Source organism: Pelmatolapia mariae, linkage group LG3_W (genome assembly GCF_036321145.2).
Source record: "Pelmatolapia mariae isolate MD_Pm_ZW linkage group LG3_W, Pm_UMD_F_2, whole genome shotgun sequence".
Classification (NCBI taxonomy): domain Eukaryota; kingdom Metazoa; phylum Chordata; class Actinopteri; order Cichliformes; family Cichlidae; genus Pelmatolapia; species Pelmatolapia mariae.
Window position 1 is genome coordinate 38,315,458 of NC_086229.1, and position 22,249 is coordinate 38,337,706.

The 22,249-nt window shown below is 42.4% G+C and overlaps 1 protein-coding gene across 1 annotated transcript in view; it reads left to right on the forward strand.

Annotated features, from left to right (window-relative positions):
• LOC134622556 (NACHT, LRR and PYD domains-containing protein 12-like) overlaps positions 1–20,742 on the forward strand; it is a 365,686-nt gene extending 344,944 nt beyond the window's left edge. Inside the window, exons 11-14 of the mRNA XM_063468012.1 lie at positions 5,249–5,403; positions 13,492–13,498; positions 19,968–20,141; positions 20,730–20,742. Coding sequence (XP_063324082.1) covers positions 5,249–5,403; positions 13,492–13,498; positions 19,968–20,141; positions 20,730–20,742 — 349 coding nt within the window. The remainder of the gene's footprint in view (positions 1–5,248; positions 5,404–13,491; positions 13,499–19,967; positions 20,142–20,729) is intronic.
• The last annotated feature ends 1,507 nt before the right edge of the window (positions 20,743–22,249 follow it).

Sequence of the window (22,249 nt, forward strand, 5' to 3'; positions counted from 1 at the left end):
CATCAGGCTGATATTATACTGATCCACACTGAGGATCTCCGTGGTAAAGTCAGTTTCTTCTTCTCTGGTTTAGTCCATTGAGTGTAGCAGAACAATGTTCACATTTCAAACAGTGATACTCAATGTATGGCCTGCAGCCCACACACGGCCCTGAGCAGGGTGCCAAGCGGCCCGCTGACCTTTCCTAATTCAGAGAGAGAGGACCCTGATTACCCATGTAGCATTCTTCCTCACAGTTCTAAGTATCAGACACAACAATGAATGATCCACAGCTGACTCTTTTTAGTAGGTCAAAGGGTCACAGGTTTGACCAGCCCACAACCCCCCCACCCTCACCCTCACCTTTAATACAGAGTCCTCTCCCCACTCTCCTACCTCCCTTGCTCCCCCCCCTTCCTGACACTATGACACCCCCCTCCTCCAATCCCTCTCTCAGCAGCAAGACATCTTCTTCCCCCCCTCCTCCCAATCATCTCCCAGTGTCACAGTGGATCAGGTCAGGAGACACCTGAGGAAGCTTCGCCCCAGAAAGGCAGCAGGCCCAGACAAGGTGTGTACCAGGATGCTAAAGGCGTGTGCTGCTGAACTTGGGGAGCCGCTACAACGAGTCTTCAATCTCAGTCTGCGACTGGGGAGAGTGCCCGCCCTATGGAAGACATCCTGCATCGTCCCGGTCCCCAAAAGGAACTGGCCCAGTGAGCTGAATGACTTCCGACCGGTGGCATTGACGTCACATCTTATGAAGACTCTAGAGCGGCTCTTCCTCAAACTCCTCCGACCACAGGTACAACATGCCCAGCACCCACTACAGTTCGCATACAAGGCGGGTGTCGGAGTGGAGGATGCCATCCTGTACCTCCTGCATAGAGCCCACTCACACCTGGATGAGGGTAAAGGCACGGTCAGGATCCTGTTTCTTGACTTTTCCAGTGCTTTTAATACCATCCGGCCCTGTCTGCTTCAGGAAAAACTGAACAGGATGGAGGTGGACCCCTGCCTGGTGGCTTGGATCTCCGACTACCTCACTGACAGACCACAGTACGTCAGGCTGAAGAACATCATTTCTGGCACTGTGGTCAGCAGCACAGGAGCACCACAGGGAACTGCGCTGTCCCCTCTTCTCTTCACCCTGTACACCTCTGACTTCTGCTACAACTCTGAATTATGCCACATTCAGAAGTTTGCAGATGACACAGCCATCATGGGGTGTATCTGGGATGATCAGGAAGAGGAGTACAGAAGTCTGGTGAGGAACTTTGTCGCATGGAGTCACACAAACCACCTGCAGCTCAACACCTCAAAGACTAAGGAACTGGTTGTGGACTTCGGGAGGTCCAGAGAAGGTCCACTGCCGGTTCAGATAGAGGGGGAGGAGGTGGAGGTGGTCAACAAGTACAAGTACCTCGGGCTGTGGGTGAACAATAAACTGGACTGGTCATGCAACACGCAGCACCTGTATAAAAAAGCCCAAAGCCGGCCGACTGTACTTCCTCAGGAGGCTGAGGTCTTTTAACATCTGCAGGAAGCTCCCGAGGATGTTTTACCAGTCAGTGGTTGCTGGAGTACTTTTCTATGCTGTGGTGTGCTGGGGGAGCAGCACAGCGAAGAAGGACTCATCCAGGCTGGAAAAACTGATCAGGAAGGCTAGCTCTGTGGTCGGCATGAAGCTGGACACTCTGGTGTCAGTGGCAGAGAAAAGGACACTAAAAAAACTGCTGGACATTATGGACAATGCTGGGCATCCTCTGCACACGGCCATAAACAACCAGAGGAGTCTGTTGAGTGACAGGTTGCTTCTCCCAAAGACAAGAACCAACAGACTTAAAAACTCCTTTGTCCCTCAGGCCATCAGACTGTTTAACTCCTCTCTGGAGGGGAGAGGGAGGAGAAACAGGAGGACAAAGGAGGCGGGAACAACTAATCTGTAGTGCCTCTTCACTTCACTGTGCAATGGAGGGGAGAGGGAGGGGAAACAGGAGGACAAAGGAGGCGGGAACAACTAATCTGTAGTGCCTCTTCACTTCACTGTGCAATACCTTTTGTGCAATACTTTTGTTAATAGTCAACGGTGCAATAGACTTCAATACTGGAAATGTGCAATTCACTTGTATTTTTATTTTTTATTTCTATTTATTCTATTTATCCCCTTTGTATATTTTATTTATATATGTCTCTGTATTTATATGTGTATATATATAATACTCTGCTCACGCTCTGTAACTTCTGTCGGTGCTGTGCTTTTGGAAACCGAATTTCCCAGAGGAACCCACCCGAGGGATTAATAAAGTTTTATCTTATCTTATCTTATCTTAAAGGTCATGGCACACAGCAATCTGTAAAACAGAAACAGTTTGGAGCAGGAATTATTGCACATTTACAAACTGACACTGCTGCACGGCATGCTGCGTAATGCTAGCTGGTCAGGTATGGGTGTGTTAATGGCTGTGAGAGGCTCCGTGGCTACAGAACACTGAAGAAGAGAAAAGAGAGATGGAGGATGAAGAAAAGAGGCGGAGATGAAGCAGAAGTTTAGCTCCAGCGAGGAGCTGTGTCTACTGTTTGGAAGCTTCTGTGTGGGGGGCCGCCCACACAGACAGTGAAGCAGGTGAGGAATAATAAATAAAGACTTTAACAGCAGACAGGATTTCATAAGCTGATGTACAAACATGTAGAATGATTGTGGCAGGTACAGAAACAGGTCCATAAAGACTGAAGCGTGTCTCAATTCCTTTGCATATTCCATATTTGATACTGAGAGTTTCCAGAAGAGCAAACATCAAACATGCCTCCAAACATGTGACGAGTCAGACGGACATCATTCCTACAGAGAACAGTGTGAGCTCTCAGCAGGTCACTCCAATAAGAAGGACAAAAAGCAGCAGCAGGAATGACTAAACCCACTAACAGTCCGATATCCCCGTGTTCCTGTTCTTCTACAGCATCATCATTAATGCTGCTTCACCACCATCACTGCAGCTGACCAATCAGCTTCTGTCACGTCATGTGACGCTCTGTGACTCAGACTGGAGAAATGCTAAATGGCTAACCTGAAGCTAACCTGAGCAACAGTCAAAGTACTGATGATTCCTACAAAGTGTGTGTGTTCAGTATGAGATGAGTTTGGAAGTACTGTGTGTGCACAGATAGACTCCACAGGAGATCTCTATTATGAAGAAACTATGACAAGTTTGTCCAACAGTGGGAAACATTTCCGAGAATATCTCAGAGAATATCTGTGAAGCTGTTACGGCCCTGGGCCTTGGAGGGAGTGAGACTGCCCTTTTGTTTATGCAAATCGAAGTGTGCTAGGACTTGTGGAGGATTGGCTGCTGGGAGTCCTGTGCCAGCCTTCTTTTATGCAAATCACAGTGTGCCAGACCTCGCGGACGATTGGCTGCCTGGAAATCCCATGACCACTCCAAGACCAATTGACTGGCTGATTGTCTGCACCTGGGAGTATAAAAGGCTGATGATCCTTCCCACTATGGGGAACTGCTGCTCTGAAGTGAACATGCAGTGTCCTCCTTGTCTGCGTTGCATGTGAACGTTGTTTGTTAAACCTGTTTGCTGTGTTAAACCTGATATACAGCTGACCTTAGTTTTACTAGAGTCTTGTTTGATTTGAACTGTGTTTGTAACCTCTGATATTCAGCCGACCTTAGTTTTATAAGAGTCTCGTGTTTGCTGGCTCACCTTAGTTAACCCTTAGCTTTTATTTTGTGTGCGGCCAGCTTGCCTTAGTTAACCTTTAGTTTTTACTCTTGACTGTTTTTTCTTTATGTAGTAATTGTTTGCTCAGTGGTCTGTTGAACAGCCCCGTCGGTTTTCTGTTTAAAGTTTGAAATTAAAACCTTTCTTTACTCAGTTTTGTGTTGGGGGCTTGTGTATGTTACTCCTCCCCTGACGCCTAGCAGAGGGGGTCGTAACAGAAGGAGAAGCTAAACATAATAATAGAAGAAAAGCAAGATAATGATCCAAATCCTGCTCTGAGCTATCGTTTAAACATCACTATCAGACAGTAAAGGCTTCCAAAGACTGCTCACTAGGGGTGGGTTTAAAAAAATCAATTTTCCGATTCAAATCGATTTGAGTTTGAATAATGCCATATTGATGTATTAAATCCTGAATCAATTAAAAACAAATGTAATTTGACAGAAACACAAGAATCTCAGGTTAGAGCTCACAAAAACAACCATACCATAAACCATAAAGCAGCTAAAACATTAAATGAGAGCAGAGAAACTGATTCCACACAAAGATGTAAACACAAAGTGGATCTTTCACCCGATGGCGCCGACGGTGCTGAAAGCTGACATCTCACAGATTCTTAGGCTGCAGGTTTTGTCTCCGACCAATATTCACTGAACCAGTGGCAAAAGAAGATCCAAACTATGCTTCACATTTGATAAAGATTGTCATGAATTCCCTCTTACTGTTGCTGTTTTACTTCCACCATGATAATAATGCATTTTTTTTTTGCATTTTTTGCATTATTAGCTTGCTTGTTACACACCAGTCGACTGCTGTTGTTTTTTGTTTATTTTTATCTCAGACAAAAAAGCCTTATTTCTGCTGTTCAATACCAAAGAAACTTTTTAAAATTCTTCCAAATAATAAAACTCTTAGCTGTTAGTCTGTAACCAAACCTCTGTAACTTTGCTCTGCTTCCCTTCAGCAGCATCAGGTGACGTTCATCTGTTGATTCATGGTTTTCTTTAGTTTTTGTTCTACTGCAGAATATTTTTAAGGTTATCTGCTATAAAAAGCCAGGCCAGGTCAGTGCAGGTCAGTACTATTAAATAAGTAGAAATATAACATTTCTGACTGACTGAGTCAAAATTCAATTAAATCGAATCAAATCAGGACCTTGTGAATTGGAATCAAGTCAATTATAGAAATCAGTGACGATACCCAACCCTAGGGCTCACCTCTCAGAGTTGGTTAAGGATGCTCGTGTTGTCCACAGATAAACTGAACTGGTGGGTCTCCATGATCAGCTTTGTTTCTTGGAGATAAAGACTGAGCCCTTTATTTTTTTACTGAGCAGAATGTACAACTTCAATTTGAAAAATTCAGCATTTTTTCTCTTGTTGTGTTTGCTTGAAGCTGCTTCCTGTTGGCTTCAGCTGTTTGGATTTTCCATTTTCTATACTTCTGAGCCTTCTTCATCTCTGAACAGATTATGAAACGCTGAATGATTTCAAGCACACACTGTCTAATAAACTTACATCTTTTATTCTTTATACAGCTTGAAGGACTGTGGTTTGTCAGAGATCAGCTGTGATAATCTGGCAGCAGCTCTGAAATCCAACCCCTCCCATCTGAGAGAGCTGGACCTGAGTGTAAACAAACCACAGGATTCAGGAGTGAAGCAGCTGTGTGGTTTTCTGGAGAGTCCAGGATGTAGACTTGAAACTCTGGGGTCAGTCACCATGTTTTTTAGATGTGCTAAGATGAATATGATGTGGAAGTTGTGCTGACATGAACTGCAGACACAAGGCTGATATTATACTGATCCACACTGAGGATCAAACCTTTCAAACATTTAACACTAGAATTACTGAGCCTTTTATTCCCTGGTGCAAGTCCGTACTACTAGATTTACTAGCCCTGCGCAAATTTGCGTAAATTCCCCCGACCCTAACACCTCTTGGCACCCCGCTGAGATTTTCACAGGTCTTCAGTTCCATTGTTCTCCTGCTTTTGTTGTGCAAACACACCCTCTCCCAACCCCCAACCAGGAGAGATTCAGGTCTTTCTTTCCCTGCAAGGCTACTATCCTTCCTTACCTGCAGCGTACAATACACCATGGTAGTTTCTATGTGTAATATTTCTCATATGCAATATTAGTTCTTATCAATCCTTGTCACTACATTGCATGCCTGTCCATAAACATATATACACAGAGTTGTACATACATTTATATAGCCACACCTTACATAATATGCATAAAGTCTAGTTATACACACAGACACACATCTATAGCTACATATATATACATACATACATATATATATATATATACATACATACATACATACATACATACATACGCGCACGCACGCGCGCGCGCACACACACACATAGATAGTAGGGGTGCAACGATACACAAAATTCACGGTTCGGTACGGTTCGATACTTTGGTGACACGATTCGATATTTTTTCGATACAAAAAAATGTTCATGCTTATTTAATTTGTCATTTATTAAAATTATAAATATATATTTTAACTCAAAATTACAGTTTTTTAATCTAATGTTGCTGAAACAACAAACTAATAAAAAAATAAATCTATCTGATGGAGAAATCCCTCATCTTTGGAAAAGAGTTTATTACAGAGAAATAGCTCTTTCCAAAATAAAAGCTATACTATACGCTTCTTCTGGGCTATATTCCCAGCAGCATATTAAACATATCAGGTCCCCATAAGGAGAATCATGTGCTAACAGCTGTCTAAATTACTCGGGTAAAGTTTGTAGCATGCGTGCTTGTTGTTTTTGTCTGCTTCCACTTGTCTTTGCACTAGGATGATGTCGGCGTAAATGTGCAGTCATATTCATTGTGTTCCCACTAGTGCTGTCAGCTTAATCTGAAATGACGTTAACACCACAACACGGCAAATCTCCGTTAACGAGCTACCGCGGATCGACCGGTACGTGGGGCTGGACGGAGTCAACACGTTAACAAGCTAACTGCGCTAACGCAGTAGTTCCCACCAGTGTAATTGAGCATTGTGTGGCACATCCGACATACTGTTTTACTTTTGTCCATGACACGCTTACCTTCAGGGTCATGCTTCACATGAAGACCAAAATAGTTCCAAAAGCCAGATCTGAATGCGGGCGGGGGAGGTTCAATTTGCCATGTTGTAATGAGCTTAGCTTCTGTGTTGCTAGCTTGCGCTGCGCTCAGTGGATCTGCGCTCGACAGTGCAGCCTAGGCGGAGTAGTCGAACGCAGATCCACTGAGCTCTCAACACAGCAACGTCAGAAGAAAAGTTGATAAAATAAATTAAAAATGTTGTATTGTTCGATACACATGCGTACCGAACCGAACGCACTGTATCGAACGGTTCAATATCGATACGAGTATCGTTGCACCCCTAATAGATAGATAGGTATATATATATATATATATATATATATATATATATATATATATATACAGTGGGGCAAAAAAGTATTTCGTCAGCCACCGATTGTGCAAGTGCCCCCACCTAAAATGATGACAGAGGCCAGTAATTTGCACCAGAGGTACACGTCAACTGTGAGAGACAGAATGTTAGAAAAGAATCCATAAATATACATGGTAGGATTTGTAAAGAATATTGGTGTGTGTGTACACACCAATATTTTTCAGTACAAGTGTCCATATTTATGTTTCCAGATTGTTTGTATAGTGCACTTTCTATACCGTGCTCTTTGTACAGTTTTTATTTAGCTGCTTTTGTCTTGCACTGTCCACTTTTTTGCAATGACAATGCAGATTTTCCACTTGTGGGACAAATAAATGCAGATTTGCTGTGTGTGTGTGTGTGTGCGTGTGTGTGTGTGTGTGTGTGTGCACGCACGCGCGTGTGTGTGTTTGTGCAACATTGGCATTTGTTTACTCATATCCAAGGCAGGCCAAACCTCTGTGTTACAACCTACATACAAAAGACACACATTCACAATATATGGATACACAAGTCTGTTTTATTTCAAAGTGTTTCAAACTTTACAGTGTTTGCAGACCCAGTGTCCATCATCCCTGAATTTGGCACAGGTGAATTTCTGACATGTTGCACAGGTAAACCTGGCACAGCGTTGTCTTTACAGTCCCTGGCACAGCAGCTGCAGCAGCTTCAGCAGCCTGCCTCTGTGCTAATATTTCCTTGAGCTGCATGAATCGACCAAGAAATTCTTTTGCCTGTCCACCCTGTACATGCCTTGTACAATGTTTTTTTTTCCCTATAGGCCTGTATAACACACATCAGAAAACATTGTAGCACTGGTGTAAAATTGTACACACATTCACATACCTTCATGTGGTTATAGTCTGTTATCGTGTTGGGTTTCCTCTTTCTGCCGTCACCGATCATCACGTCTTGGTGCATGGAACTTAGAACACAAACAGTCTTGTTTTTCTTAGGTGCATAAATTGTCAAGGAGACACTGCCACTTCTAAGCACTGAAGTGGAGAATACCTCTCGCTTTGCAGTATCTTTTGCAAGTTGGGGAAGTTCACGCCGGACTTTATTCACCGTGCCCAGTAACGTTGTTTTGCGCTGCAGCAGTCTGTGCGACAGTAACAGTGAAGTAAAGAAATTGTCCGTTGTGACATTTCTTCCATCATCCAAAAACGGCTCCATCAGTTTCATGACCACGTTCTCTGCCAGCCTCTCCCTTCTGACGACTGGGGTCCTTTCCCAAGTAAGGAGATGCACTGCAGACATATTTGGTGTCCAAATCCGTGGCCATCCAGAACTTGGTCCCAAATTTGTCTGGCTTGGTTGCAATATACTGTGTGAATGGACAGTGAAGTGAAGCACGAACGATTTGCTACTGCACTGGGCATTCCAATGTCCTCCTCAACCCACACAGTGCCGTCTTTTGCCGTGTGGCTCTGGCTGGGCTTCCCAGTACCACAGGGCCTGTTTCGTGGAGGCATGTTGGGTTCTTGTTCCGTCTCCTTTTCAGATTCTTCTGAGGAGGTATCAGTGGCCTGCTGGACAAATGAAACCTCTCCTCCATCAGAATCTGCTTCGTCCATTTCCTGAAGCAAGGCCAAAGCCTGTTGAGCAGAGAGGTTCTTCCTGCGTGGCAGTGATACAGAGGCCATCCTGATGTGCGTTCTCAGAAATGCGAACAAGAAATCATTCTCCCGCCTCGGTCAGTCTGCTTTTATGCACAGCACTGTGCTGTAGTCAAGCAATGCCACTTCCTCACATACACAGTGACAATGGAACAATGGAAGGTCTGTGCTGAGAGTCAAGGAAGGTGTGAATGTGTGTCTTTTATATTTGCAGGTCAGTCAATGTGTGGGATATTTTGTATAGGTACGGCAGGCATTTCTGAAAGTTGTAACACAGAGGTTTGGCCTGACTTGGATCTGAGCAACTCTGAGTGAGCAAATGTAAATGTGCCAGGCCTCAAGGATAATGGGTGGTTTGCACAACAAAAGCTGGAGGAGAAACGACCTGACGACCTGTGAAAATCTCAGCAGGGGTGCTTAACACCTCGGGACTTGCACCAGAAAATAAAAAACCCAGTAATTCTAGGGGGTGTTGGGTTTAGGGAGGTTACGCAAATTTGCGCAGGTTTAGTAAATCTAGTGTTAAAGAAGAACAAAATCCTCCACTCGATAATTCACTGTAAAACTCTAAAACTCTTCATTCCACCTTAAAGTCTGTCTAACACTGAAATCCAAACCGAAATGGCCATTTTCTTTACAGACAGCAGTCCAATACAAAACATACACACATCATACAAAACACAGTCCAACATCCAAATTCCTCCACTGCCAGCATGATTTTTTAAACAATATATTTATTAAGTTTTATATTACAGAACAAGCAAATGATAATAGTACAGTTAACATAAAATTTATATTAAACAACATAGTCCCCAAAATAAACAAATATAGATAAAATAAATGAATCAAATAAAACCAATGCACAGCACAGGTAAAACAAACAAAACAAGATGAGAATGAAAATATTTCTTCAAAATCCACCCTATTTCATCTGACAATATAAGTAAGTCGTTCCATTACAATACATGATGCCATCTCCTTCATCCACATATGATTTGAGGGTACATCTATTTACTTCTAATACAAAGATATTAACCGTCTAGCCTGCAGGAGTCTAAAGTCAATTAATTTTAGCTGTCTGGAGCTAAAATCACAGTTCTCTGGAAATATATACCCAACGCACACATTGTTGCTTCGACAGGTATATTTACTCCAACAATCTTAGAAAGAATTTGCATGATTGATTTCCAGTGCAGCTGTAATTTTGGACAGCTCCCTACACAGTGAAACAGAATGCCATTTTCGTCTATAAATTTACTTCAACTGTCTGGGATAACAGGTGACCAGCAATTCAGTTTAACGGGGGTTATGTACATTCTCATCAACCACTTATATTGGAGAAGTTTCATCCTTGTATTAATTGATTGCCTTTGGGCTTTTAAACATGTAGTTTCCCAGTCTGCCTCCTGCATCTCCTCTTGAATGTCAGCCCTTCATGTGTCCAATTTGTAAGTGGTGAATTCATTATCATGTGTTAATAGAGCTGTATAGATTGAAGGGATATGACGTCTACTCACCGTCCTTTGAATTATGACATTCTCCTGGTGTGATAATGGTGGCTCGGATACAATCTGTTTATATTTTGACATAATGACACGTTTAACTCGTAGATATTGAAAAAAAAAGTTTTTTGGGATGTTGTATATTTGGCACAACTGATCAAATGTAAGAAGGTTGCCATCCTTATAAAGGTCTGCCAATTTCTGTACACCTTTATCTGCCCAGATTTTGACCCCCCCCCCCCCCCCCCCCCCATCAACTCTTCCTGCCTTAAAACATGTGTTGCCCCAAATAAAAAGACGAGAAAAACGTGAAAAACTTTTTTCCCACATACTGATGGGCCCTATACCAAATATTAATTGTGGGTTTTTAAATAAGGGTAATTTGTCATTTTTTAAAAAATATTTTTTGGGCTTGCAGAGTATAAATACAGATGTAATTGAAGATTTGTTACTGATGTTTGTTCAGTTTTTATCTAGACTGGGGGTGTCTCAGTGAACATAGAAAATAGAACATGGTTGAGTGCAGCTGTGCAGACCAGTAATACAGTCTAAGATTAGGGAGTTGTAACCCCCCTCTTTCATACGGCAGGTACAACAAGCGAAGTCTTAGTGTAGGTTTTTTGTTATTCCAAATAAATCCATTAAAGATACTGTCTAACTTATCAAAGAATTCCTTTGGAAGAGCCAAAGGAAATTACTGGAACAGACACAAAAATTTCAGAAATATGTTCATTTTAATCATGTTTATACAGCCAATCACTGATATGGGCATTGTCATCCATTTATTCAGAGAAACTGGGTTTGTATGATAGGATTTAGCCTTTCATCCTTGTTCAGAAATAGGATGGAGGATTTTGAATCATTTATATTATAGCCAGGGGTGCACATAAGTTGTCCGCAGGTGCGCATACGCTGTCAAAATAAAAGACGCGCACCAGATAAGAGGTTGCAACGTGTGTTTGCGTACATAAGATTTTCTGGAGGAGGACAGACATTTGCTTAGAACTCTTAAAGATGTTGAAGACGCAAGCTCCTTTAAGCAATTACTTTGGTGTTCCCCCATCTCCAAAGAAATGTGGAGCGCGTATTCTCAGAAATTCCGAGAATACGTGCTTCTTTTGCGGTTCGGACTCCTTCTGACATTTCTTTGGAGGTGGAGGAACACCAAAGTAATTGCTTAAAGGAGCTTGCTTCTTCGACATCTTTAACAGTTTATTTTGACCATTCTATTCTGTCAAAGGCCTGACGAGCATGGTCAGGCCTATGTCAGAATTTCTCAATGCTTTTGATAGCCTGTGATATCTCTTTAATAGTTAGACGTCTGTCTAATTCCTGTTTTGTGTTTTCCATTAGTGTCTGGAACTGAAGTCGATCTAAGAATATGTCCTGTTCTTCTAAGGGTTGAGCACATTCTGATTTACACAAAGTTTCATAAAATTCTCTCAAATGCTGTCATTCATTTCCAACGGATCTACTGTTACATTCCCTGAAGAGGTCTTTAGACTATTAATTGTTCTTTCACTCTGCATTTTCTTAATTCTCCCAAAAGTCCTCCCACTTTCTCTCCTTAGTCATTATAAGATTGCTTCAGCCACATTAGACTTTTTGCTCCTGCATCAGAAGATAATTTATTATATTCAGTTCTCAAACGTAACAATTCACTTTATTTTGTTGAGTCGTCATTAACGTTTAAGTCTGATTCTAAATATTTAATCTGTTTATCCAGGGTTTCCATTCCCTTCTTTTGCTGTTTAATCTTAAGCTAAGAATTTCACCTCTATATATGTGTTGAATCCTTCCCATCTCACTGAGGCACAAGTTTGATCTTGTCATGGTCCTGGGTCCTTTTGACCCAGTGTTTTGAGTTTTCTTGTATTTTTTTGTCATTTGGTATTAGTATTTGTGTTTTCAGGTCCACAGTGTTTATTCTATAGTACCTAGGTTGTTCGGTTTAGCTTTTGGTTATTAGGGTTCCCCTTGTGGCTTCGCCCCTGTGTCTTCCTCTGTGTGTCTGTGTTTACGTTGTAGTGGGAGTTCTTGTTTCCCCTTGTCTTATTCCATCTTGTTTTCCCTGCCTGTCATGTCTGCCTTGGGATCTTCCGTGTCTCTCCCCTTCCAGTCTGCGGCTCTGTGTATTCCCTGTACTCTCCATCAGTGTACGTCATGTGGTGTTTGCTCCTCCCCTGTCTTGATTATCTGTGTCAGTTGTGCTGTCACGTCATCGATATCTTTCTGTATATTTATGTCAGCGTCTCCCTCAGTTCTTTGTCGCATCGTTACCGTCACCCTCACCTTCTCCATGCTGTGTCTTGCCCCCATCTTCAGGTGAAGTTCCAGTTTCCTCTCCTAGTCTATGCTTCGTACTTTAGTTTCATGAATCTAGTTAGTTTTAGTTCGAGTTTGAGGTTCTTAGTTTGTTTTTTGTAAACGTTCCTTCTGTTAATGGATGTTCCAGCAAATAACGCTGTGCTTTCAGTTAACTTCCTGTTTCTAAGTCCTGCATCTGAGTCCACACCCTGCCTGCACACAGCACTAGCCTTGACAGATCTGTGTTTAACTCAAAGTAATTTATTTTCTCCTCTATAAATTTAACAAATTCTAGACTCTGTTGCCATTGTGTTTGAAACCGCTAGTTCGGGTGGTTATAGATAAACTTCCCTATATGGACATTCAGTGAGATAGCTGCATGATCACTGATCACTATCATACTGACATTGTGTGATCCTTGATAAAAGTGAAACAGGAGAGTAATCTATACATGAACAGGATTTATGTATACTTGAATGACAGAATTCTATTTTATCATGATTTTGTTCCCTCCACACTTCTACCAAGTTCATATCTGATATAAATTGATTTATTAATTGTCTAGTTTGTGCTCAGGGAACTGAGCGTGTTGAGTGATCTGTACTCGGGTTCAGAGTAAAGTTAAAGTCTCCTTCAATTATATGCAGTCCTTGCAAAGCAGATGCAGTAAGAAACAGATGTTCAAAAAATGTGGGCTTATTTTCATTTGGGCCATACAGACTCACTAAGTTTAAAGGAATAGAGAGGATGGTACCCTGAGTGATTACATACCTACCAGCGGGGTCTTTTATTGTTTCTGTGATTTGGAATGGTATGCTCCTATGAATCAAAATTCATTAATTACACCTCTCGCATAGTTATTGTATGATGCGTAAATCACTTGGCCAGGCCATCTGTTCCTCACAAATTTTAGTTCAGTCAGTCAGATGTGTTTGTTGAAGAAAAAATTATTTTTGATTTCAATTATTTAATCCAGTTTAGATCCTGTTTGAGTTTGATTAGTTTCCTGAGACCCCTGACATTCCAACTTGTGACTTTTATGTCAGAGATATTGTGGGTATTTATTTGTTCCATACTTAGTTTTTATTCTGTAATATTAATATAACAACACGTCATGCTGATGCTGACTAGATAAAAATGACAAGTAAGTTTTGATTAAAGTAAAATATATAAATAAATAGAGGAAAAAAACTGGTATTAACCCATAACACTTCCCACCCCCTTCCGTTACTTGGAGTAGTAAAGTAGGGGCCTGTGCAATTCCACTAAAAAGCGTAGTAGATGAACTTTAAGAACCCAACTTCAAAAGCAACAGTGGTGTCCGTCAACCATGCATACACCATATTCAAAAACATAAAGATAACAAACCCATATGAACATGCTAACATATCACACTAGTCAGTAAATTAGAATAGTTCCATGGCAGTGTCCTTTTTGTGACTTACAGAATCCCTCTTGAAAGAATAAAAGTTTAACCAAAGTAGGTAACACTGTTGTGTTAGAGAGAAAGAAAAAACAACAACAACAAAAAACCAAAAACTACATTTGTACTGTATGATCATTAGTTTGCCAGGTGAGCCCAATTACAGGAAAAACTACTAAAGAAGAATGTTCCACATTATTAAGCAGACCACCATTTTTAAGCTATATAGGAAGGAAAAATGATCTCTCTGCTGGTGAAAACCGTGAAATAGTTGAATGCCTTGGACACGTAATGAAACCCTTAGATATTTCATGAAAACTTGAGCGTGATCACCATAATGTTAAGAGATTTGTGGCTGAGTCAGAGCACACATGGGTTCGTGCAGATAAAGGCACAATGAGGAAGGTTTCTGCCAGACAAAGACATCAGATTACGAGAGCAGCTGCTAAAAGGCCATTACAAAGCAGCAAACAGATATTTGAAGCTGCTGGTGCCTGTGGAGCCCTGCGAACATCAAGGTGTAGTATCCTCCAGAGACTTGCAGTTTTGCAGTAACTTTATATTTGGCCACCCCTAACCTATGCTCATAAGCAGAAATGGCTGCAGTGGGCCCAGAACTACAAGAAGACTAATTTTCAGTCCTTGAAAACAGTCCTGTTCACTGATGAGTGCAGTGCAACCCTGGATGTTCCAGATGGATGCAGTGGTGGATGGTTGGTGGACAGCCACCATGTCTCAATAAGGCTGCAACGTCAGCAAGGAGGTGGTGGAGTCATGTTTTGAGCTGGAATCACGGGGAGAGAGCTGGTTGGCCTCTTTAGGGTCCCTGAAGGTATGAAAATGACCTCTGCAAAGTATGTGGAGTTTCTGACTGAACACTTTCTTCCATGGTAGAAAGAGAAGAACTGTGCCTTCTGCAACAAAACCATCTTCATGCAAGAAAATGCACCATCTCATGCTACAAGGAACACCTCTGCATCATTGGCTACTATCGGCATAAAAGGAGAGAAACTAATGGTGTGGCCCCCATTCTTCCCTGACCTCAATTCTATCCTCAATCCCTTGGAGCATCCTCAAGCAAAAATATGAGGGTAGGAGGTAGTTCACATCCAAACACCAGCTCTGGGAGGCTATTTTGACATCTTGCAAAGACATTCAAGGAGAAACTGTCCAGAAACTCACAAGTTCCATGGATGCAAGAATTGTAAAACAGCTGTCAAATAAGGGGTCCTATGTTAATATGTACAGTGGCTTGCAAACTTATTCGGCCCCCTTGAATTTTTCCACATTTTGTCACATTACAGCCACAAACATGAATCAGTTTTATTGGAATTCCATGTGAAAGACCAATACAAAGTGGTGTACACGTGAGAAGTGGAACGAAAATCATGCATGATTCCAAACATTTTTTACAAATAAATAACTGAAAAGTGGGGTGTGCATAATTATTCAGCCCCCTGAGTCAATACTTTGTAGAACCACCTTTTGCTGCAATTACAGCTGCCAGTCTTTTAGGGTATGTCTCTACCAGCTTTGCACATCTACAGACTGAAATTCTTGCCCGTTCTTCTTTGCAAAACAGCTCCAGCTCAGTCAGATTAGATGGACAGCGTTTGTGAACAGCAGTTTTCAGATCTTGCCACAGATTCTCGATTGGATTTAGATCTGGAGTTTGACTGGGCCATTCTAACACATGGATATGTTTTGTTTTAAACCATTCCATTGTTGCCCTGGCTTTATGTTTAGGGTCGTTGTCCTGCTGGAAGGTGAACCTCCACCCCAGTCTCAAGTCTTTTGCAGACTCCAAGAGGTTTTCTTCCAAGATTGCCCTGTATTTGGCTCCATCCATCTTCCCATCAACTCTGACCAGCTTCCCTGTCCCTGCTGGAGAGAAGCACCCCCAGAGCATGATGCTGCCACCACCATATTTGACAGTGGGGATGGTGTGTTCAGAGTGATGTGCAGTGTTAGTTTTCCGCCACACATAGCGTTTTGCATTTTGGTCTCATCTGACCAGAGCACCTTCTTCCACATGTTTGCTGTGTCCCCCACATGGCTTGTGGCAAACTGCAAATGGGACTTCTTATGGTTTTCTGTTAACAATGGCTTTCTTCTTGCCACTCTTCCATAAAGGCCAACTTTGTGCAGTGCACGACTAATAGTTGTCCTATGGACAGATTCCTCCACCTGAGCTGTAGATCTCTGCAGCTCGTCCAGAGTCACCATGGGCCTCTTGGCTGCATTTCTGATCAGCGCTCTCCTTGTTCGGCCTGTGAGTTTAGGTGGACAGCCTTGTCTTGGTAGGTTTACAGTTGTGCCATACTCCTTCCATTTCTGAATGATGGCTTGAACAGTGCTCCGTGGGATGTTCAAGGCTTGGGAAATCTTTTTGTAGCCTAAGCCTGCTTTAAATTTCTCAATAACATTATCCCTGACCTGTCTGGTGTGTTCTTTGGACTTCATGGTGTTGTTGCTCCCAATATTCTCTTAGACAACCTCTGAGGCCGTCACAGAGCAGCTGTATTTGTACTGACATTAGATTACGCACAGGTGCACTCTATTTAGTCATTAGCACTCATCAGGCAATGTCTATGGGCAACTGACTGCACTCAGACCAAAGGGGGCTGAATAATTACGCACACCCCACTTTTCAGTTATTTATTCGTTCCACTTCTCACGTGTACACCACTTTGTATTGGTCTTTCACGATCAATTCCAATAAAATTGAATCATGTTTGTGGCTGTAACATGACAAAACGTGGAAAAGCTTGAATACTTTTGCAAGTCACTGTAACTTGACCTGTTAAGATGTTTTTGATTGAAAAAGCTTTTGATTTCAGTAAAATTGATCTACTAATGCTGCAAATTCAACAAATGACCATTTTCAATTCTCTACAACCTATAAAATGTTTTGAAACTCTGTGTGCGTAATAATTTGGAACAGTGCATTTTAAGTTTTTTTTATTTTTGAAAAACAAATTGTTTTCATTGGCAGTTTTGTTGAGTAACATTTGAATTATACTCTAATGGTTGATGACTCGAAAATTATGCTGATTGCCATTTGAATTGACTATTTAGGAAAATCAGAGAAAAATATCATTTGCATAATAATTTGGAACGCGATGTAGAAAAGAAAAGAAAACTGCCTGTGTCCAATAACAGCAAGTCAGTGAGTAGCAAAAAGCCAAATATTATAACTCAGCAAAGATGCAGGTTTTACAGCTCATCTATTAATTATGAGCAGCTGATTCTGTAGTTCAGGCAGTGAAACGCTCACCGCTATAGTTAGTCCTGTCCGATGTGTCTACGGTGGAAATCCCTGGCCTCCTTTGGAGATGAAAACAGGCATACCATCCCATCGTGGAGGATCCTCATCTTACATGGGTTATACTGAAAACCGCAGAACATTCCTTTCTTGGCGAACACGTTTCTGATTTTGCTGAAGTCAGCTCGCTGCCGGATGGTCTCAGCGGAGAAATCCTAGACAAAAAAAAGTTTGTTTCCGTCGTGCTAGATGTTACTTTGTTTTGTGGAGCGGAAAATAAACTCTCGATCTTGGAAGTTCGGGAATCAGATAAGGACAGCTCTGTGTTGGAGGTGTTAGGGTGCGGTGAGCCCTCTCAACAATAAATGATCTGTAGAACTCCAGCAGTGATGGCTGACCCTCGGCGCCCTCCCGGAGGCCAAGCAGGCGCAGATTCTTCCTTCAGCCCCGGTTCTCCTGGTCATCGGTTTATGCCTTCAGGTAGTATATTCGCTTTATGGCATTGCTGAGATTGGCCGCGTTCTTTTCCAGGGGTTCCTCTGCCAACATGATTCTATTTTGAGCTTCCTCCAGTCGTGTAGCATGTGCAGCTACATTTTGCTTTACCTCCGTCATGTTTCTCTCCAAAGAAGCAACCAACTTCGTCATTTCGCCCATATCTATGCTGTCTAATTTAGTTGCAAATCCATTCAACTCGAAATGTAGTGACCGAGGTTCAGCTAACAATGTGCTAAAGTTACTCATGCTACTAGCGCTAGAGGCCCCCTCGTTGTTTTCACTGTTGCCAAAATGACAGTTTTAACTGCTTTTTCAGAACCACGTTTCCAGATGAAAATATCATAGTTGTTGACATTTTTTTTGTTTTTTGTTTTTGTTTTTGACATTTCAAAGGCTTTAAATCATTACATTTCTGATTATTCTTTATGAACTCTGTTAGTTTCTCAGTTTTGTTTTTAATGAAGCTAACAGCAGACTAATAAGATGCTGACCAATAGGTTGTAATTTGCATGTCAAAAAGTGCCGGTGCTTTGGCTCAGCAGGGATCAGATTACAGTTAGAATACAGCTGCTGGATGTGATTAGCATGTCACAGCTATCTACCAAATTGCTAACCTGGGAATTTCGGACCATCTATGAATCATTTTTGCTAACTGTTTATTCAGCTTAGGCTCACAGGGCTGGAGCCTGTTCCCTAGCTTTCATAGGGCAAGAGGTGAGGTCCTCCTGCACAGGTGAGCAGTCCATCACAGGGCCAACAGAGAGAGAAAGAGAAGCACTCTCTCAAATCCACACCTACAGCCAATTTAGAAGCACCAATGAACCTAAGCAGCATTTCATTGGACTGTGGGAGAACATCCAACCTCCACAGAAAGGCCCAGCTAACCAAAAGCTTCAGGCTACAACGTTCTTGCTTCAAGGCACTAGTGCGAACCACTTTTCCCCATTTCAGCCCAAATCCTGCATTTTCCTGTTTCTGACTACGGGCCAGCTCCACTAACACTTTCTCATCAGACACTGCCACCTAGTGGAGGAAGTCTTAGTTCCATTTGAAGCTTCAGATTACAGTTAGTTCCTTTAAAAAGAGGTGGAGGTGGTGGGGCCACAGGGCCATCATCACTGAGTGCCTGTTGTTCCAAGGAGGACTGGAAAATGTGTTAAAATCTCCCAGTCAGTTCCTCACAGCACACTTCAATCATTTCCCTCCCACAGCATCAGGACCAGGGCTTTTTCTCTCTTTGATCCCACTAAGAGATTTTCACACAGACACCTCATCAGTGGGACTCTCAGAGCTATCAGCGCTTTGCTAAAATCACAAAGCTCTTCACTGAAATCAGTGATATCAAAGCTGGAATCAAATGAGTCCAAGTCTTCTGCTGATTCAGCATCACATTCATCTTTGCTGCTTGTTCTGCATCCCCACCATGGACTTCATTCCTTTCCAAGCCAGCCTTGAGTGTCCTTTATTCAGCTCATCCTCTGCTTTACTTTTAGACCCGATTTTAGCTGCTTTATCTCTCTTTCAACAAGTTTATGTGCCTCAATCTTTTTCTTCTTTCCCTCATAACAAGACAACTTCTTCTGATTGAGAACATGTTGGAGTGCTTTACTAATCCAGGGCTGCTTATTGGGGAAATAGTTCCTGTTTTCAAAGTAATCCCCATTTTTCCAAGAAAGAGTAAGTAGAAATAGATGATCTAAGTGAGAACATGAGCCTTTAAAAAGTCCCAGTGGGTGCAGTCAAAGCAGTCCTTCAGTTCCAGTATAGAGTATTTGGTCCAGACTGGAACAACTGTGTGCTCAGTTTGAGCTCACTTCAGTCCTGTGACCTGACAGACCCAGAGGGGCCATCACATCACATTTAGAAGCTCCCCTAATGGAGCCACAACACATGTCCAATACTTAGTCTGTCTTTTTGGACCAACTGGAAGAAATGATTCAAGGACTTAGTCACAGAACAGAGATTCAAATCTCCAAAATCCAACTGGCTGCATCAGGACATATAGTCTGAAACTCTGCACAGTTTCCTGTTTGAAGCTGCTTCCTCTTGCCTTCAGCTGTTTGGAGTTTCCATTTTCTAAACTTCTACATTCTGAACCTTCTTCAGCTCTGAACAGATGATGAAACACTGAATGAAGCACTTTGTCTAATAAACTTACATCTTTCATTCTTTATACAGATTTTGGGGCTGTGGTTTGTCAGAGATCAGCTGTGATTATCTGGCAGCAACGCTGAAGTCCAACCCCTCATATCTGAGAGAGCTGGACCTGACCTACAACAACCTGAAGGATCCAGATGTGAAGCAGCTGTGTGATCTTAAGGAGAGTCCAGACTATAGACTGCAGTATCTGTGGTGAGTAGAGTGTTGGAGTGAGTGGGTGGTGCTGTCAGCAGTATTGTACTAAACACAGTCAGTATGAAACAAAGATGCGGTGTTTCCTGTGAAGCTGTGAGAGGAGAATGCTGACAGGCTTCAGGATTGGACACAAACACTTCCGGTTTCTGACCTTTATGGTCACCATAGTAACAGCTGACATGCTCTGATCAAACACTGTGAAAAGCCAATCAGCTCTCTGAACAAAGCAGCACGCAGACCAATGACTGCATTCATTTCCAAGTTAAAGCAGTGAAGAACACAGTCTGTAGGTGAGGAAGACTTTAGTGAGAGCAGATGTTTGGATGGAATTCCTCCAGTTAACAGCTGGAACCGTCCATCTGGATTGTTGGGGTTGTTGTTGGGGTTCCTAAAGAGCTCAAAGTGGACAGACCAAGGTTATTCTAATGAATGAAAGTCCAAACTTAAATGAGTACTAGTACAGTGCCAGCACTGAAGTCCCTGCTGCTCTTTATACTGGATGTGCTGCATCACTGACTGACAGCTGATGAAGAGTCTCTGGAAACACTCGTTTATCTCCTCTGCTCTTCCTTCTTCTCTCTGCAGGTGGAGGATATGATGGTAAACAGGATGGTGTGTGTGCTGAGAGAGGAGGAGCTGTGGCCTGATGTTCCAGAGAGGTTGAAGCAGCAGCAGCTTGTGTGTAGAGACGCTCTGACTGGGCCATATTACTGGGAGGTGGAGAGGAGAGCTTCATCCAGCAGTGACTGACAGAGGAATGAAGTGCAGATGACTGTCAGTGCTGCAGAGTGAACTGCTCTGAGAACAGCTCCACTGTCAGACACAATGTAGAGTCCAGCATCATCCCTGTGTGTCCCTCTGGATCTGACAGAGGATCATCAGTGTATCTGGACTGCTCTGCTGCTGCTCTGTCCTTCTACAGTCTCTGCACAGTCTCTGTCTGACTCTGGCTTCAGACCCTCCTGGATCAAACTCACCTGGAAAGGCTTTCAAACACCTTTGAATAATAAACATCATGTTTTTATAAGATAAATATCACGTTTTCATGTGTCTGTGCAGTTTGAGCCTCAGTGGATGAATCAGTGCTTAATGTTTAATGTGGATACTAATGATCAATAAATGTGCTAATTGGAATCAAAGGAATGACTCGGACTGAATCTGTTTCTGCTTTTCTCTCATGTGGATCTGATCCAGACCTTCAGCGTCTGCCGTCCACCTCACATTAGTCACCCAGCACAACAGCTTTCCCATTAAAGCTCACACACTCTGAATGTAAGTGGTGTGAAAACAGTGGAGGAAAAGTTATGCAACTATCTTTTCGGTTCACACAATCGTGTCAGCCTGTTTGAGCTCTTGAAGTGAGACAAGATGACATCACACACTGAGGCTGTAGGTCACATGATCAGCACAGTCACAGATCAGCTGATCAGCAAAGTTCAAACTGATGGTAAACATCAGTTTGAACTTTTTTCAAATCTGTACAACGTGAGCACCGTTTGGTTTCAGTATATTTAAGAGCAGGTTGCTGATGTCCTGAAAAGTGAAGAAGTCAAAATGACCTAAGTGAACAGAGTTTGTGTATCAGGCTGGAAACATGGGAGTCTATGGGGACTGACTCACTGCTGCCTTTGCTGGACGTCAGAGGAACTGCAGGGATTGGCTTCATTGTTGCGCCTGTTGCTTTTGTCTTCATCTTTGGTCTCTACAGATAATTTACCCCTTCATGTGTTTTTGTATTGACGAGGAGGTCAAAGTCACATGACCTCATTGTTGCTTCCTGCTTACAGCACACTGGACATCTTTAGGTGTGTGTTTGTGACATCATCACAGTCACAGTGTGCATGTGCGCTGCTGTAAAGAGGAGCAGGGTCAGCTTTGGGACTGAAAGACGTGGACGGGAGACGTGGAGACCAGGCTTGTGGGACATGTATTTGTAAGAGTTTCTCTTTCAGGAGGAGACATTTCAAAGTGTGAATTCCTCATGTTTGCAGCATGAAATGTGCTGTAAAGTGCACTAAATTTAAGAGCTAACAGCAGCTTCTTGCAGTGTTTCTTTATTGAATGCGAGGGGGAGATGTTATCAGAACGAGTAATGAGCCCAAACT